Source organism: Atractosteus spatula, chromosome 15 (assembly GCF_055471065.1).
Source record: "Atractosteus spatula isolate fAtrSpa1 chromosome 15, fAtrSpa1.hap1, whole genome shotgun sequence".
NCBI classification, from domain to species: domain Eukaryota; kingdom Metazoa; phylum Chordata; class Actinopteri; order Semionotiformes; family Lepisosteidae; genus Atractosteus; species Atractosteus spatula.
Window position 1 is genome coordinate 12,571,525 of NC_142720.1, and position 19,225 is coordinate 12,590,749.

General features: G+C 39.5%; 2 protein-coding genes across 2 annotated transcripts in view; one reads left to right on the forward strand and one right to left on the reverse strand.

Moving 5' to 3' along the window:
- Positions 1-7,533: 7,533 nt before the first annotated feature.
- Positions 7,534-14,151, reverse strand: mdh1ab (malate dehydrogenase 1Ab, NAD (soluble)). The gene is made up of 9 exons (XM_088934348.1): positions 14,026-14,151; positions 13,187-13,285; positions 12,649-12,745; positions 11,449-11,624; positions 10,054-10,176; positions 9,451-9,627; positions 9,020-9,133; positions 8,576-8,665; positions 7,534-7,846 (listed from the first exon to the last, which is right to left on the reverse strand). The coding sequence occupies exons 1-9, from the start codon at positions 14,026-14,028 to the stop codon at positions 7,724-7,726; spliced, it is 1,002 nt and encodes a 333-aa protein (XP_088790474.1). The 5' UTR covers positions 14,029-14,151; the 3' UTR covers positions 7,534-7,723.
- Positions 14,152-14,900: 749 nt separating this feature from the next.
- Positions 14,901-19,225, forward strand: part of wdpcp (WD repeat containing planar cell polarity effector) — a 68,592-nt gene continuing 64,267 nt past the window's right edge. The window contains exon 1 of the mRNA XM_088934066.1: positions 14,901-14,961. The gene's annotated coding sequence lies outside the window, so the exon portion shown is untranslated. The remainder of the gene's footprint in view (positions 14,962-19,225) is intronic.

The window sequence follows — 19,225 nt, forward strand, 5'->3', positions numbered from 1 at the left end:
CTAGCTCTGTTGGTAGAGCATGAGACTCATAATCTCGGGGTACTGGGCTTGTGTCCCACGCTGGGCACAAGGTTCTCTAATAACCCATACTGGGCAGCAGCAGTGTGGGGAGGCGGTGTTGGTGGTATCTGCACGGAATAAATGCCTGGCAAACTACTTCCGTATCTTGCCATGAAAACTCTATGGATAGTGACGGTGGAAATGTACACAGGGATACAAACCCGCCATGAGCTGATACCGACTCGACGGCACTCAACCACCACCACCCCAACATGTATATAGATATATATAGTAGCTGTAAGCAGTAGGTGCCATTGATCACTTTAGGATATTCTGTATAATGTAAGTTATATAGAATAAGTGTAGGTTAACATTTATTAATATGTTATGAAAAAACATTTTAAAAAAAACTTCTGTTGTGCCTACATTTCCCTTTTACAATCCTTGTAATTTTGTGCATACTGGCTGTTCGCTATGCTTGGTAAATGCAGTTTCATTTTTATTTTGTATCCTGTTGCAGCAATCTAAATTAAACTTGTATGTGGTTATACTTGTTGCTGACGTTGTTTTCTAACACAGCTCAAGGAATATTTGTTGAGCATTTTGCAAAATTAGGTTATAACTTAAACTTGGTGCAATCTTTCTGTGAGTATTCACTGTTGATAACCATTTCAATAGCTATTATGTCATACAACTGAGTATTGTCTGGCATTAACCAGCACACTTGAATATCAATCTTGCTGCCAAGCAAAACTATCAGGAATATAAGGTTTTAGTTGCATAGATACATCTCTGAAATGATGAAATAGACACTATTGAAACAGATAAAATGAAGGCTTTTTCAAAGTCTAGCCGAAAAAATGTTGAAGTCCTTATCACTAATTTTTCTCAGTCTTTTGATTGATGTGGTGTATTTTTACTGTTACCATCATCTTATCACTGGAGCACGGGAATCCACACACTTACAGAAACAATGATTTTCAAACTTTGTTCTCTGAAGCCAAGGCATGTTTCTCTGATTTGGTTGAAGTATCACAAGTATGAGGTTTATACATAGAAAAACATGGAGGGAATCTTGAATTGGAACAAAAATCTCTGAAGGTTAATTCAATATTAACAAATTAATTGAATTTTTAGAGCTCTTCATCTAAATTAATATTTAGATATGGGTTGCAAAATGTAGTAGATCACATTAGGTCAAGCAGAGAAGTAAGACATTATTTCATTAATAGAATTAAGGGGGAAGTTAATGGAGCCCAGAATGTGCAAGCCCAGAGCAAAAGTTAGCCTGCACTCCAGGGTTAATACCTCTACTCTAACAAATAGTACCATGGGATCTGTGATGGCCAAGAATTCAGTACTTACACTCAATGTTTCATCTGAAGGATGGAACCTCCTACAGAACAGTGTTCCCAGTCACATGTACTGCCACCTACTGGTCCACTACACTCCTTACAGCAGCAACCTGGTTTTCCTTAGAGGTCACCCATCTCAGTACTGACCAGGCCCAGCCCTGCGTAGCTTCTGAGAGCTAACAAGATCAGACTAGAAGGTGGTGCTGCTATTTTCATAACCCTGCTCTGAAATCTTAAAAGGGTATTGTACGTAATTGAAGAACCATTTTTGGCAAGTAAATCATGCTAGGCAATTGTGTCAATCATTCAATTTAGTAGCATTCAAGCTGTGGCCATTCTAATCAAGATTGTTCTGTGTATGTATGTGTGCATAAGTATCCTTGGAGGGCATAAGAGACCTAACAGTTATATCCAATAAAGTGATGAGCTACACAAAGTGCTTATTGTAAATCTGCTGGGGGCGAAGGATTCGCAAAGCACTTGCTTGCACACCAATTCTTTAACAACCAGCTCAATAAATAAATGAATTAGGGAAAAAATCTGATCGCAAACTACCTAAATTTGTAAAAAATTAATGGTGCTGAAAAAGATCGATAATCAAAAATCCTTATTTAATGGTGGAACCAATTCATTTTTACGTCTTTGAATGGATTCAATATTGCTTCCGTTTCCTAAATGTGCTAACTAGCTTTACTAAATCTGCTGCATTGCCAATACTGTAATTGGATGAAGAAAAAAAATGGCCTGACCAGCACACTCTGAGTATGAAAAGTTAATAGTGGAAAATAACAAGAATGTGTTATGATAAAGGGCACCCGCATTTATTTTAATATTTATTACAATATGCACTTCACTTATTCATTTTTTTTCTAAATGTTTTTACTTAAACTGTTTTAAATTGGAAGGAACCTGTGGTATACTTTTTGTTACATGAATTGTCAGCTGTTCAGAAATGTGTACAATTTCTTTTTGTTCAGGAGAGACGTATCCCATTCCTAAACCTACTGAGACTGTTTCTGTACTCTGCACCCGCTTCACTGGTAATGGCAGAGCAGAAAGGATGCTGGTTAATTAACACAGACCCCATGTAACTAGCTGCATTTTCCTGCATTTTCCAGTGTGATGTAGATGTGCAATTTAGAAAGTATGATAGATCACAGTAAAGCCTTAATAAAAATATGGTGAAGCTTACAGTGGTATAGTAAACTACGATATAGACCCTGAGAAATCATGACAAAACAAGTAGTAAGTATAGCCACCTAGAACAGAGCTACTGAGGAAATGCTGCACAATACAAACGTACTGAAGCAGAAAAAATAGAGACTCATATGAACGTTAACTGCAGCATTGCACAATATCTTGCAATATGGGACCAATAACAGTTGCTTCAATTGCAGTTACTGGAAGTTGTAAATTGATTGCTGCTGTATTACTGGCTGCTGCAAGGGCAGGAGTTTATGATCTCGCTGTATTGACACCTAGTGGATACTGGAGCTTCTGGAAATGCCCATTGTCTGCATCTTCTTCTTCTTCTTCTTCGCATTTTCCCACTTATGTGGGGTCTGCTTTTTTGCACCAATTTTTCCACTTCGTACGGTCTGCGGCGTCTCGGCAGGCGACTTTTGCGAGGTGCATGTCGTCTTTCAGCCAATCCAGCCAGCGCGTAAATGGTCGTCCAATTCGAGGGCGGTCTTTGCCATTGCTGCGGAGCACGTGTCCATACCATCGCAGGCGCAATTCCCTCATTTTCTCAGTGACTGGGGCGACTTTGAGTGTTTTTCGCACCTCTTCATTCATGACATGGTCTAGTCTTGTCAAGCCGAGGGTCCATATCCAAGTCAATAATAAACAAGGCCGTATTAGACACTGACAAGAGTCACTAGCTGCTGTTTACTCAAAGGGTAGTACATTGTCAGCTTTTCAAGGATGTAACTTGATATAAAAGTGAAGAGAAAAAAAGTTTATAACCAGCTATTTAAAGTAGAATATCCTGCACTTGCAGAATAAAACAGATTCATCGTTTTTGTCTTGAACAGAGAGCATTTGATTGAAGGAAACCTTATTTGAATCTTCAGGAATATTCTCAAAAGTGAGCTTCTTCAAGATCCATAATGAAATATGAACCAGAGTTTCATAAACATAAAGACGTTTAAACCGAGACCAGGAGGAACTTCTTTACACAGAAGATTGTGAGATTATGAAACAAACCACTTAGCAATGATGTTGAAGCTGATGTTTCTGACCTTATGCCCTTACTAAAAACTGTACCTATATACTGTACATAGGGCTGCAGTTGATTGATTAGAATTTTATTTGGAATGACTGAATTTATAGTGAAACACTTTATTAACAAATAACAATAACGTGTCTTTGCAAATATACCATCAAACGTGCAAAGAGAGAGAAACAAATTAGTATTTGAACCAATATAAATGGTTGCTTTTTTAATGTTTCTCATTATGTAGTATATACTGTATACAGCACTTATACAAAAATTCCTACGCAACTGAGTTAAATTCTGATGTGTGCATGAAATTCTGTTCTAGTCTTGCGAGGCAACAGAAAATGACTGTTTTGGTCCTAAACTGGACTAATCGATAAACATTAGAAATATGGCCTTGACATATGGAGTAGCTGTTCATCAACAGGGAAAGTCAATAGTTCTAATTCTAGGAGTGACTGAAATATTGACAAGCTTCCTAGTATGCATTATTTGATTTACAAAAACCTGAAATTGAAGAAATGATATTAACATTATTAAGTAGTGAGGCCCTAGTAGAATGACCCTGAACAGGAAAACATTACTGAAGGTGCTATTTGTCTTGAACCACATAGGTTCCCAAATATAACCTTTATATAAATTGTTGTATTGCAGCTACAGTATGTCAGTTTTAGTTATCCCATTTAGAAAATTCATAACAAATATAATTCTATAACATATGAAATCATGTGTCATTTATCTAAAGAGAGTTTATAGGCATTTTTCCATCCACAGATTTAGTGCCATTCACAGGATTTCTTTGTTTGCTGCCTCACTTGCCCTTCCTTCTGAAAAACATTTTAAAATTATTGCTTGAAATCTTGCAATCAGGCTGTGCTGCTATGTTCAGCAGAGTGCTGCACAGTATTTCTGGTCCATACAAATGTCTATTAAAGATCTGTAGCTCTGAAACCCTCACACTCTACTGTATATCATATAGACACATCAGAGGGAATCAGAGGGAATTCGGGCTTCAAAATATGTGTTTTCACAATGTGCATTCACTTCCACCGAAGAGATCAGCAGAAGAAATGTACCCATAAGGTTTTCAATAACCTGCTCCCACAAGAGGACCAGCTGGTCCTGACTACTTGGTCAGTGAAGATCTTAAGGCACCTTTTGAAACTGAAGGCTTTCAGTTTGAAGGCAGTGTCCACTCTAGAAAAAGTGGAATGAAAAGAGCTACTGTATATCATCACAACAATAGTAATTAACAACTCAAAATAAGTATCTCTATACCCATTCCATCCAAATTCCTGGAAGGAATTCAGCACCACCTGTCTTGTTTCACATTATTGTACATGAAGGGAAGGCTCAGTGGGCTGAATGATCACCATGTCACTGATGAGATGCCATACACGTCTGGCCATGTGAGGACTCAACAATGCAGTAATGCATTTCATTAAGGGAGAAGCTTGAGAAGATGTGTATGCACGCCGCACTTGGGAGACAGAAATCTGAAAACACCTCTGTTGTGCTTTGGGATTTCCACTCCGATAGAGTGGAAGATCTTCCTCACAAAATGTCAGAACTTCAAAACTTTAAAAAAAAATTATGTTTAATTTGTCAAACATTTTTTTTAATTCTCCCTTTCTTAGTTATGAGGGCTGTTTAGTAGTTTGCTGAACTGTCTCTTATGAAATGAACCTGCAACACTATGCCACTTTTCTTGGGTGCCATTGAAAATGTTAAGCTAATAGTCTATTTTTTAATGGGTTTTCTGCATCTCTTTAAATTTGCCAGCAAATAGAAAAATATAACTTCAAATTCTCAGCAATGAATGTGCTGCTTGTGAGTGGGTATTATCTTACTGATAATGCTACAAACCACTTGCTTTTATACCATCACTACAGGTGATTGCTCTCTGACTACAATCCTGTTCTTTTCTTCATTAAATTTTTCCAGATGATTAATAACCAAAGCTCTTCATTGCACATGAGCAGTAAACTTCTTGGCAGCCTATATGCTACAAATAAACATGAAAATAATTAAAACACACTAAAACAATTGAGCACCGAGCTCTGTTAATGAAGCAAAGATAATCTCAGTGCAGATCTGGGAAACTTAAAGTCTGTCTAACGCTGTGTGAAGTGGTGTGTATAGAATTAACAATTATTACAATAACTATAATAATGCATTCTCATTTAAAGAATCCTTTCACACCATTCAATATTTTTCTAAAAGATTTGGTTAAAGCCATTCTGCGTGCGCTGAGCTTTTATTTTACTCCTGAATCAACAAGTCAGTTATAAGCTCGGTATGATTTCCTCCGAGAGCAACATAAAGTCCCAGAACTCAGGTATTGCAGGATCCTCCACTGATCTTTGCCGGGCTTCTTTGTTGTCTTGGTGTCTGTACTCCCAGTGATACACAAGTTATCATGCAGACCACAATATTCCTGCTCACACATTCTTTTGTGCAGGAACTCTGAAAGAATGCATTGCTCAACTTACAGCAATCTGCAATTTCCAGTTGGCTGTCGGAAGTCTGCAACTGGTGTTTTTGTAAAAGGAAGAGGAACAACTGTTTTGTTCAATTCCCAAATCTGTGTTTAACAGGAAGGAAATACAGATACAGCACATTGTCTAGACCAAGGTCAAGTGGAAAATAATGTACAAAATATAACATTGGCCATATGATGAGGGACTGGGGAAGGGAAAAGGATAGGTTAAAAATCTATTAACCAATTTTGTCAGGTAATCAGATATGTAATTTTCCAAGTCCTCCATTAAAAATGCCTGAAGTTCATAATGCCCAGTTGAAATGCTAGTTTCTTTTATTTCAATACCTAATGCCCCATTGTGCTATAAAGTATATTTACCAGTTACATCCGCATCCTTCAAACAATATAGACAAGTTACACGAAGGCCACTTTCATTTGAACTGTTAAATTTTATGTGATGCTGTGGATAAGCTTTAATATCATCTGTATCTGCCTGAAAAAAAGTAATACTTCTGTTCTTGTCAGGATTTCCCATTAAGTATCTTTTTGCATTATTCCAGATTTCTCTGAAATGGAACTCCACATAGGGTTAAAGAAGACACCAAATTTTTTGGCATTTCTAGATTTAGAAAATATGCCGTCTTGTTTACCTTATGGGAAACTCACTCCATTATGTGGCAGAAGATACGATCACTGTAGTCACATTTTCTCAAGTTATGTTTCCACCTTAGCAAGTACCTGTCCAGACACACAAAGCATAAGCTTAAAATATTAATGAATATCCATTGTAGTCAAATTAATCCACAATTAACTACTGCCCTCCTGTGGCAGCCCCACTTCACTGTTCTTGAGAAGAAGGGAAGTTTTTTCAGAATGATTGTGAAATTGTTCTTTGCCGACCACAAAAGTGGAAGGCACCGCTTTATGAGACCTAAAACCGATATCTTCCCCTCATAGAGGCGTTAACAAAAATGGCAAAAAGTACAGTGGGGATTGTGATTCTTTACATATTTTCAGTTGTTTTTACAACCTACCTCTTCAAAATGCAATTAGCAGCTAATGATTGTTCACTTGGTCTCCATTTATTAAATGTGTTCATTGCTGTCCGAGTACAACACTGACAATACATCTCTGCTATGTTGCACAAATAGTCTGGATTTTGCAACCGGAAAAAAATTAATGCACTATACAGTAGACCTCAGCAATCTACAGGACTGGAATGCAGATGAGGGATCATCTTTCCTTTAGAAGTTGAGTTAGACTGATGTTTAGTGAAAAGCAGCTCATTTTGCAATTAAGGGTTTTAGCATTTATAAACTAGAAAACTGAATCCGACAACAGCAAAGTTAAAGGGATTGTATGATAAAAATCCGCACTGCAAACAGTACATATAACAGGCAGAACGTGCAAGAAGTCAACTGAGGAAAAAAAAAGTACATCCTCAGCATGGGAAGAATTCTATAAACAAATCCAGACACTTTACATGGTTTTTATTGTGGTATTTTTGTCACCGATACAAGGACAAGTGCATTACTAATGACATTCCCAGTTTCTTCCGGCAAGGCCTGTTAAAGCTGCACAAATGACACAGAGCTGCTGGAGTTACAGACGAGAGGGAAGGTTCTGGGTTTCTAAGTGCTGCGTTGCTGCTGGGTCCTGCCCTAGTCAGACTCCCAGGAAAGTGACGGCTGTGTCCCTCTCTTCCACCAGCTCCGCCGCAGTGGCATTCATCTTTCCACGGGAGAAGTCATTGATTTCAAGGCCATCCACAATCTTCCAGCTCTTGCCCTAAGCAGGGAAAGATGGCAAAATCTGTGAGTAAAAAAGACCTTACACCTGACATCGGTTTTCAGTCGGGCAACACCATTCAATAAATACCAATTAAAGGGGAACTACAGTCCCAATTTCTCAGACTGGTTATTAAATCTTGCTAATAAAATAAACTCATTGAGGATACAGAAAAAGTTGACATTTATTTTGTCCTTAATTTGAAATCGTAAACTTTGCGAAAGTACTCCAAGTCGCCATGTTGTCGCAAACCCCGGGTCTGGCCACGGGCGAGAGCGAGAGTTCCCACGAATTGCGACGTGAAGCGGCCCTTCCTGCTCGCTAGTCACTGCAATAATGTGACATACGAGCAAATTAAATCCAGGTTGTGCGGTGTTTCACTGCAGAAAGTTTCCAACGTGATCTGCATACCAAGTTAACAAGTAAGCTCTCGAAGTCAAGAGCAATATTTCTATTGAATGAAAAGAGATGCATTCACAATCCTGCTTCTTCACAGTGCAACAGGGCCGCTTCACCTCATTGGAAGTTTTGTTGCCTCATTCTGAATCGCAGAACATGACGTGGCACATACATGTTTGAAATGCACTCAATGCTTTCGAACCCCAAAATATGAAAATAGCTTTGCAGTTCCCCTGAACTTTACAAGAGGGTAAAAATCTTATTGGAGTCTTAAAGTCTCAAGGGTTAATGACTACCCATTGATCCACGTAGTAGTAGCTGCAGCATTACCTTGATGACGACGGGGAAGGAGTAGATGAGATCATCTGGAACGCCATAGGAGTTTCCAGTGGAGTACACTCCCATAGAAGTGAACTCGCCCTAGAGCAGGGAACACAGTAAAATGGTTGTGGCCAAAAAGCAGAACAGTCTCCTTTTTATACCATAACAGTTCTCATTGACAGTGGGTTTTAATACTCTTAGGTTTTAAAAGGATTTTTTTCCAGATGTGACATTCACCTACAGCACAGTCTTTTGTAAAATGGTCAAACACTCTTAAATAATTTTTCCACTCTTATATGTTAAGGATGATCACGACTGGGACATTTTTAGAGATCTTGTTTCCTCACTAGTTATACAACATTGCTTTGAGTTTGCCAGCTCTGCTCTAGTCTACCCCATTACAGAACAGTATGAAGGACCCAACACATCTTCCAACAGCAGAAACCTGCTTACCTCAGGAGTGCCAAACCAGATGTCTCTCATGTGGTCACAGATAGCCTTGGCGGCAGACATGGCGCTGGACAGTTTGCGGGCCTTGATTACAGCAGCCCCACGCTGTTGCACCGTCTGCCAAACAAAAAAAAGCAAAACCCAGAGGATTTACACACATGGTTCTGGACACTGCCCATAGCACTTGGGGCAAAGCTCACCAAGACAGGCCAGGCCAGCCGTCCACGAGCTCAAGTATTTAGAGACACTATGATCTTGGGGAAAAACAAGGGCAACTATAATAAAAGATGTTAATCTTTCCTTGAACTGTGGACAATGCATGAGGAAAGTCAAAAATACATTTTGGGGAAAAAACAGAATGGCGAGAGTAACTTCAAATCCATATTTCAGAAAAACCATTGAAGGGGGGAAAAAAAGGCAAAAGAACAACTCACAGAAATGAAATCTCCCTTGAGCCAACTGTCATCCTTCACAGCTTCATAGGCCCCAATCTCCTTGCCATGAACTTTGACCTTAGTGTGATGCACATCAGGGTACTGGGTGGATGAGTGGTTACCCCAGATGATGACATTCTTCACATTGTCAGATGGGACTCCCACACGAATCGCCACCTGTGTCCAGGGCAAGAAAAATGAACTACTTTCAGCCTAAATTAGTCTTTTGGTTCTACTCAAGCTATATAAAGCAGCAAGTGTGCTTCAAAAATAGTTTTGAGAAGCCCTTTCACTTTTGGGTAAATACTCTAGCTGTGTAAACAGGACCTTCAGCCTTAGACTGATGCATATTACCAACATCTTTATCATTGGGCAATGTTTAAATCGATATACTTGCTCTTTGTGCTGGACAAGTAGATGCTAGAATACTGAAGATTAACTTGAAAGCACACGCTGGTCAGCTAAAAACAAACTTATATCCCCACAGCTTCTCTAGAACATGGATTGGCGGCTATTTGATGGATGAAGCCTAACTGGTGCCCCAATTATTACAATACAAACTTTCTATCATTTGTTCACAAGGTCATGGTGAAGTCTGCAGACCTGTGACCTGGCCCTGTTGTGATCCAGACGGGTCAGGCAGGAGAAGTTCTCCTTGGGAATAGAAGGAGCCGACTTGGAGGCAATCAGGCAGTTGGTGTTCGCAGGGTTTCCCACAACCAATACCTAAAAAAGCCAACACGGAGTCAATATGAATTGCCATCAGCAGTCATAGCAGGTTACCACTCATAGATTTGAGCAGAAGCAGAGCAGTTGCGATTTTTGGAGAATACCAAAGGATCACTTCTCTTTCTTGTACCAGGCTGAAACAGGTGACTTATGTTCGTGGGTTTAATTTTTTTTTGTGTGAGCTCTGCATCCTAAAGCAGTTACAGTACGTACTGTATATAAATCTTACCATGGAGAGCACATTCCCCCCAAACAAGGTATGAACACCCCACTGACTGAATACTGGCGATTTCATACCCTACAAATAGTGTTGCGCCTATGGTGTGCAAGGTTTCCCAAAGGAATGCATTTTTACATTCCAGTTTTTAGGTGTAATTATACAAGATTTTCTCCATGGTGCAGTTTTCATTACCCCCCGCAAAAAATGAAAAGCCTACTGCATGTTTTCTGATCTGGGACTCAAAAGCTTACTTTGAAACAAGGTCAAGAAGCTGAACATAAATGGGAGGAGGTTTGGGGGTTAACCAGTTCACGTACTTGTATATAATTACATTTGATTTGTTTGTAATCAAATACAAGTCCTACTCTAGCAGCTTGGGGCTAGAATAGTGTTGCCATACATGTTCAGTCACCACTCAGAGCGCAGGGAGCCATGTGGGCTCACATCCTGGTGTTCCAGTGCATCGCAGGGCAGAGGACAAACACGCCTTGTGCAATTTAGAGATGACAATTAACATGGTCACAAGGTCTGTGGATTGTGCATGGAAACTCAAGGAGAACATGCAGACTATGAAGTGATCATTGAACCACTGCCTTGGTCTTGTCATATAGATACAATGTATGGTAACTTATGGATAAAGACTTGATTTATACAGCTCTAGTCACACCAAACATTAATTCAAGCAATCACGAAGTGTACTTTCAATGCACTCTTTTCTGAATACCACTATTCGAAATAACCTGAACAAATTGGTCACTAATTTTTATACCAATGGAGGGCAGAAACACAAGCTGTTTCTATCCCATTTCTTCAAAAGCATTAAATACCAGGAACATTCATTTTACAATTCTTCAAAATTTCTTTCAAGTGGTTTACCCCCCTTTCAGTCCAAATTACAAGCCCACAGGATGTAAGCTGAGGAATTCTGGTTATTTGCAGCACAGAAATGGGAATTACTGGCTGACTGCTGTGCGCAATGAATTAAAGCCAAATCTAACAAGCCACCAGCAAAACTGTGCTTTCATTACAGGCTCATTAATCTTAGTCACCTTGACAGTCTTCTTGGCATATTTATCCAGAGCAGCACCCTGGGACTTGAAAATGTTCACATTGGCCTTCAGCAGATCCTTCCTCTCCATGCCTTCTTTTCTTGGCATGGAGCCTACCAGTATGGCCGCATCAAGATCCTTGAACGCCACCTCCTCCTTGTCAGTTGGGATGACCTCTGCAAACCACAGAATTACACTTCATAGTCGGACAGAAGCTCTGCAAACTCATTTTTCCCTTGACAAAACAGAGGATTAGATTTACGCCAACAGCAGCCAAAACATAAAATGCTCATTTACAAGTGGCTGGAAAACTGCTTGTCACCAATATCAGGCAATCTGGTGTTGCAGGTTGCAATAAACCCCCATTATCAGGCTGAACTTCACCCTGGACTCTGTGCATTCATCAATTTCCAGTAGTATACCTTGCACACAGTCTGGTTTTGTTACTGCGGCACAAACTGTAGGCGGTGCTTTCATCTAGGTCACTAAGTGACCAATCAGAGCCCTGCAGTTCGGCACACCTCTCCACCATCCGCTGCTGAGCCATACACACAGCAGTGTCAGTTCTGCAGGGGGACCTCAGACTAGGGCTGCATTCAGTAGGCAGAGAGCTCTATTATAGCGCTGTACGGCAGGAGACGGATCTTAATCAATGGTGCTGGGACAAAGTGCTTTTCAAGCAGTGGAATAAAAAATATTACACATGCAGTCTGCAGTTATGAAGGACTGGTCTGAAAATATGTTGCAGATCTGATGTCATTAGCTTCAGCACAAACTAAAATTAACAAAGGTAGACGAAAATGAGATTAGAGGATATTTTAATTCCCCCCCCCCCCAGATAAGACACATAGGAGGACCCATCACTCCTCTTCAAGACTAGCTGTGCACTTCAGAATATTACCTAGAATTTTTAATTCACCCAAGCAGTTAGAAAAGCGCATAACGGTTTAAAGCACTAACCTACATGTTCACTACACATTTGACTAGGAATAAAATACTAATCATATTCAAAATTAAACCCTCTGTAGTAGGATAATTGTCCTCCATTTAGAATAATCTGTAGGAGTTAAATTACCCCCCCCCACACCTTAATTGCATGAAGAAAGTCCTTGCTTCACTGGGTTAAGGCTCTACACACTAACACGCTTGTCTGCTAGAGAACTGGGACTCCAGCAGACTGGGGCATCGGGCCCAGCGTACCTCTCAGCAGTGGGAGGGCACAGTCCTGCAGCTCCATCACCACGCCATCCAGGACTGGCAGCATAGGGGTGATATCCAGCAGAACAAGGACAAGCGGCTAGGAAGAGGAGGCAAAATACTTCACAAGGAAGCACAACAACCAGACCGCAGTCACTGCGCACATGCAATCGCGCCATCACAAAACAAGGTTACACTGTGCGCATCACCTTCAGAAGAACTTAACTCGGATGCACTTATTATGGACTAATAACATGCGAGCAAAAAGTTAAACTCCGCCAAATAAGCATTGCCAAGGAAGTGACTAATATTAAATTCAAGCACCACTATTTTATAATCCTAAATTGCCAGATACAGTTTTACAGCCCTTGGCAAAAGACCCGCTTACAAACAGTAAGTTTGTAACTTACACGTCTTTAGTGTCTGCAGTTTGCCAGCCCAAAATTAAAGTTCTTCAGTACCATCGCAATTTAATTATATACTGTATGAGGCCTAGGGTGTTTCCTAAAGAAAGATGCAACTAAACCGGTTCATTACTTACCTGATCTTTGCCGAAGACATCTCCCTTAGCGATGCTGTACAGAAGGGAATAGGCGATCTGGCCAGCAGCGCCAGTTACCAAAACTTTAATGGGATCAGACTGCAACAACAGGGTGAAAAATGGGGGCTTAATGACGGACCATTTCAAATTGCTTTACAAACATTTTTCCCCTCCCAGTGTCACCTCCCGGAGAAGCGACTGCAAGGACATCTGTCTAGATACACAGCACACATTCAAAATAAGAATTAAAGGAAATAAAGGATAAAGGATATATCCCCAGAAAAGTTTATGCAGGTCTAATTGAAAGAGATACAAAAACGTTAATTTATCGGTTTCAACTTCGCAGCAGGAAGAAACTTGCTGTTCTACATTGCAGTGACCTTGGGGTTTTGTTCGGGGTAACAAAAGCATATAAAACAGGCATATAAGCAGCCATTAGACTACGGCAGATGAAACGGATGTCGGAAAAAATCACAACACCATGGCGATTATGCACTGCAAGTGTCGTGCAGCGCGTACTCAAATCAAGTAACTGTAGCTCATCTTAAAAAAATGTAACGCCAAATTTATTTGGTGCAAATTTGAAAGTGCAAACTGTAAACGCCTTTCTTAAACAATGGAGTTCAAGATACCAGAAACTCCGGTTCCTACCCTCCAACGTCTTCCAATTTATAATCAGCACAAGCAGGTCAAAATTCAATCGGCCCGATGTCGGTACCTATGTACAATGCAAGGGGATAAAGTGGCAAAACCGCCCCCAAAAAACACGCCAGAATCCTAAACACGTTAAAAATGTACATATGCGTGTCTTTACAAACCGATGCCAACCGTTCTCTTACCATCTCTATGACTCTTGATCTGCTAGACACCAACGCTCCCACCTAACTGAACAGAGTGAGGGTGACCTCTATTTCAGACAGCAACTGATCACGGGGGCCGAACGAGCTGTTAATGCGCATGTGCCGCTGACCCCAGTGTATTCTGGGACTTGTAGTGTTGACTCCGACAACGATTTTTTATTTTGCTCCGAAATCGAAATTTGGGAAATACATTGTCCAATATGCCCTGCTCCCTTCCATTTTTAGAATCGCCTGCCAGTATTTCATTGGGGGAAAAGGTGATTAATATGAATGTAGAGCTTTTCTTTCTTCCTGATGTAAGCACGATTTTCCAAATGTATAAAAAACAGCGGCATTTTTTTGGACTACCTCTGAATGAAAACACTTTTCTACCTACAGTATATATGTTATTTTTTTTTAAAAAAGTGATTATCCGCTCAAAGCGTTTAACGCAATTTATACATGGGTCCACGTGCATGTTCAGATATAAGATTCGGAATCAGGAGATGACGGAGGAATGTTTTCACCTCCGTTATACTGCACACAGATGATTAATATTGGTTAAAACTTCAGTTGTCCTGCCGGGAGGAACGACTTGTCTGACCCGGAAGGTAATGGCGGTCGCACGCTGGGCCGAGAGAGTCTGAGAGTCGTGGAAGCTTCCCTGGTTGCCTGGACACGGAGAGCAAGACCTGCAAACCACTTCAGGAAGCGCTTGTGCGGCGATGACGGCGTACCGGTGCTCAATCTAAGAAGTAGCTGTAAAAAAAAAAAAAGACGTCTTCTGTGCATCAAATTTAAAAGAATGTTTTGAAAAAGAAACAAAAGGGTAAAAAATACACCTTCTCTTTGACACGGAGACCAGTGAACCGTTTTTTGCTCCTCCGTCTGAATGCAAGCTGCAGAGATTGCACCTCAGATCTCAGAACACAGCAGGTAGGTTAAAACTGGAAGTTTAAAATTGCATTTCTTTAGTGCTTGTCAAATACGCCAGTGGTTTCAAAATACCTGATGTCTTCTGCTTAAATACTGTACTAGTTAGAATTAACGCGAGTATAGACTAATGATTATACTTAGTCATTCACTGTGCATGCAATGTTTGAATGAGCCCGTTTGATTTAACAACGTCAAACTATAAATGTGTAGAGTTAGTCCGATAGGCTGTGGGATAAATACTTTCCAGCTTCTGAAATAATAGGAATTGAGCTACATTTCGTGATTTCAGGTTTAGAATTCGATTGCTATTTCTTCCTATTGCTTACATGTTCTGCAATTGCAATTGCTATTTATTAAAATAGATGTTATTAAAATGTAGTTTTATATTTTGTTCTCAGAAGGCATGAGACTCTCTAATAGAAATCTGAGTGATTCTTAATTATCAACCAGACCTTGGTTAGTATAGAAGCTTCAAATGTCTGAAATACTTTTGTATCAGACATAACTGTGCAGTTAATGAGCTCCACCGAGACGACAGTTCTACTGGTAGTACTGAGTAGATACAATACCTTTGGATAGACAGTTTCAGTATAATTAACCCGTTGTTCTTTCAAACTATGTTAATACCATATCTGCCTTTCACTTACACAAAAACTCTCTTCTTTTTAAAATCTACATAAAATGTGCAACTGATCCACGGTAATTTACCTACAAGTTAAAATAACGCCGTTGGATCATTTAAGAATTGATCTTCTTGCTAAGAAAGAACGAATACGCTCAGACACTCTAGTGTACATTTAACAAATGGGAAAAAAAGAAAATTGTTCTTTGAAAAAAGTTTTAAAAAATGACCTTTCGCTGACGAGTGAAAAAAAGTGAAAAGTGCTGTATAAGATCATTATTTCAGAAGAATCCAAGTAGATCATTGTTCCTCCTACGCTAAGACATTTTTGTTGTAGCTCTGAAGTTTTTTTTTCAATTCAGTTTGCGTTATTGGACTAAACCTTCAGATGCTGAAGCAAGTGTTACTGCACTGAAACGAATAGGAAAGAAAACAATTGGAAACAATTAGTCACCAATGTACAAAACAATTGGAATAATCTAAAATAATAAATTAAATAGCAACTAATATTGATTAAATGTGTGGATCAGTGCCTGACCATAAGGTTGTAACAGAAGGCTATATACTGATCCACCTCCTCAAAGAACCCTTATCTTTGTATAGAATATATAGAATTTATGTGTTTTTTTTGGTTGTTGTCTGGTGGTGATCACTTCTAGCTACAAACTATGTTTTGTTTGGCCTAAATATTTGCTTGCAATGTTGTGGTATCTCTATAGATTTTACTTATTCACTTTCCTTAGCAAACATGTTTCCCTAGCATCTTGAAAACATTTTGAAATGTGAGTTTTTTTAAGAGTTCTTGGAAATAATAGTGGGTGTTTTTTTTTATTACACCCACTATTGGGCAACATGGTGATTAGCTGCTTCATAGCTCTTGGGTACTGGGTTCAATTCTGGCCTGCAGCACCTTCTGGGAGGAGTGTGCATGTTCTCCTCTGGACATGTGGGTTTTCACTGGGTGCTCTGGTTTCCTTCCACAGTCCAGAAACATGTTGTGTATGTGTCTCCGAGTGTGTGCCCTGTGACTGACTGGCATCCTGTCCAGGGTGAATCCTGCCTTGAGCCCGTTGTCTGCAGGGCTGGTCTGTGGCTCCCCTTGGCCCTCTGTTGACAAAGCTGTTATTGGAAATGGATGTATCAATGATTAGTGTGATTTGGGGCTAAAGGGTAGACATGCTAAAGTACACTTTGCAGCCCGTTGAATGTTTCCTGTCAGGAGAGATGCTGTAATAATGGGGAGAAGGAGTGCATTAACACACGTTTGTGAGCTAGTTGTCATTCCGGTTTGACACAGAAAACTGGGAGAATGGTTGCAGTTCCCTGGCCAGGTGCTTAGTCCTTTCAGAGCAGGAGTGTCAGAGGCTTTCCATTCAGGGGGTAGTGTTAGGTGATCTGACTTATGAATATTTCATGGTCTAATTACAGGGTCATTACATCAGTTGAACAAAGCTGGCCCAGATTTCATTACATCTCATTGACTTTGAAAACCATTGTGTTTTGACAGACATTTCCAAGTGCCTATTAAGGGTTCTGTAGTGTTATTTATTTAATAAATAGGTCATTTTAACAGGTTTGGAATTTTTTTTAAAAGTATGTATGGTATTATTTTACTACTTTGTTTTCATGCAGGCAGAAATATAGTTATATTTTGTTTTTGGTTTTCTTCTGTTCTGTTGGATCTGTTTCCAGGGGTATCTTTTCAGGGCTGTTAAGAGTGTTAACAAACAGATGAGAGGATCGTTGGTGGCTGTAAAATAGATTGTCCTTTAGTCTTCCAGCTTCCAGCTCCATGCCTCACTGCTGCCTCATTTGAATTTTTGTGTTTGGTTTACACAAATGTTAAGTACTTCAATCAGGAATGAAGCACGGTGTTATGTTTAATTTAACCATTTTATGGGTGTGTTGCCAAAACCTCTCTCTTGCAGCATTCCAGGCTTGCTGAGATAATTTTTGTTCATAGTTATTTAGTATGAATGGAGTGAGGGAGGTTTTAACAAGTCGTGGTTTGGAGAGCTTTCAAACCTTCAGGAACTGACATTGACGTTCTGCTGTACAGTTAATCAAAAGCGTATTATCCTGTAATGTCTTAAATTCAGAAGTCTAGTAACAAGAAAAAATAGGAGATGGTGCACCTCAAGAAAATAATCTTGAGTCAACTATTTTAAGATGAAGAGGCAATGGAGCCATAATCACCCAACACTCTGTACTCTTCGTACAAGACATTTCATACAGGGGTATTGCATTTATTAAAACTAGGTTTCTTTTCTTAATCTATGTGTCCATACTTGCAGACCTATCACGCTGCCTTGGCAGTGTTAACTGAGCAATGTTTGAAATTCCTTAGTATGAAGCTGATCCACATGTGCGCTCTTATGTTAGTCTCCTAGAGTTCTTAGTCTAAACAAGCTGTGTCTTGTAATATAAAATACACTCCCCCCCCTTTTCTGTCTTGTGAATAAACTCACTGTAATACTTAACAATACAGGCTTATCTGTATTAGTTAATAATAGCGATGATCAGCTTTATGTTTGTTTTTGTTATGGATTGGTTTTGGTTCTGTAAATGATATTTATATTAATGCTAAAGAAGATTTGCTACTTAAAATTAGCAAACTGACATCTTAAAGCTATAGGAATGTGATTACTACAATAAGCTTAGTATTCTTAAATATTACCTTCTTACTATTTACTATTTACCTTCTTACTATGTGCCACTTTCCTTGACGCATTAAACAAACAAAATAAACTCTGGACTCTTTGTTCAGACATTCAGAATAATGGTCAGTTTTCGGAAACAGTTTTTAGTTGCACCTGAAGTGCTGGGTGAAGCTGGTAAATTTTGGCACCAAAGAAAGCAAATGACAAGTTTATTTACTGTAGGTTATTAAGCACTGAGTTAGAATGAAATCCAACAGACTCTTCTGATAGAAATCTGCGACTGGATCACAGAAAAAGATTTAATGAAAAATGTATTTTTCAGTCTTCCTAAACGAACTTTTCCCCCCAAACAGCCTCCAAAATAAATGGACTTTCTGATGGATGTGCTTATGAAAAGGCTTTAAATCCTTCTTTTTGTGGACAGAGTGCATGTTGGGTGTGTTGTTGCCTTATGCAGCACAAACACACCAGGGAGATATACCGTATTCTGTGTAACACCAGAATATTTAAACGTGGCTTATTCTAAACCTGATGTTTAATTAACTTGATGCAAGATGTATCTCTGCTCACACGATGACCTATAGCCTACTTCTTTCAGGGAGTCTTCACTGTGAAAGAGCTTTCACCTGGAAGATTGTACACAACAGTTTACATCCTCCTTCCGTGGATCTATAATACGAGATAAACTACTGATAGCTGATACCTGGCTCAGCACGAAGGAGGTATTTCCTAGTTAAGTGCTAATGTTTTCCCAGCATCTTAAGGATTTTTGCAGTTGCATGTTGTAGAATCTTCAGATCACTCCAGGTGAATCACAGTCGCGAATGTTTCGTGTTTATTTGCATCTCTTTGTCTTAGTAAATCTGAATTGTGTGGTGATTGCGAAGGGAATTGTAAAGTCACATTTATTGAAAATTTCATCATAACTCCAAAATAAGGCCATACATTGGGCTGCTGTTGTCAGAAGTGTAAATTCTGACAC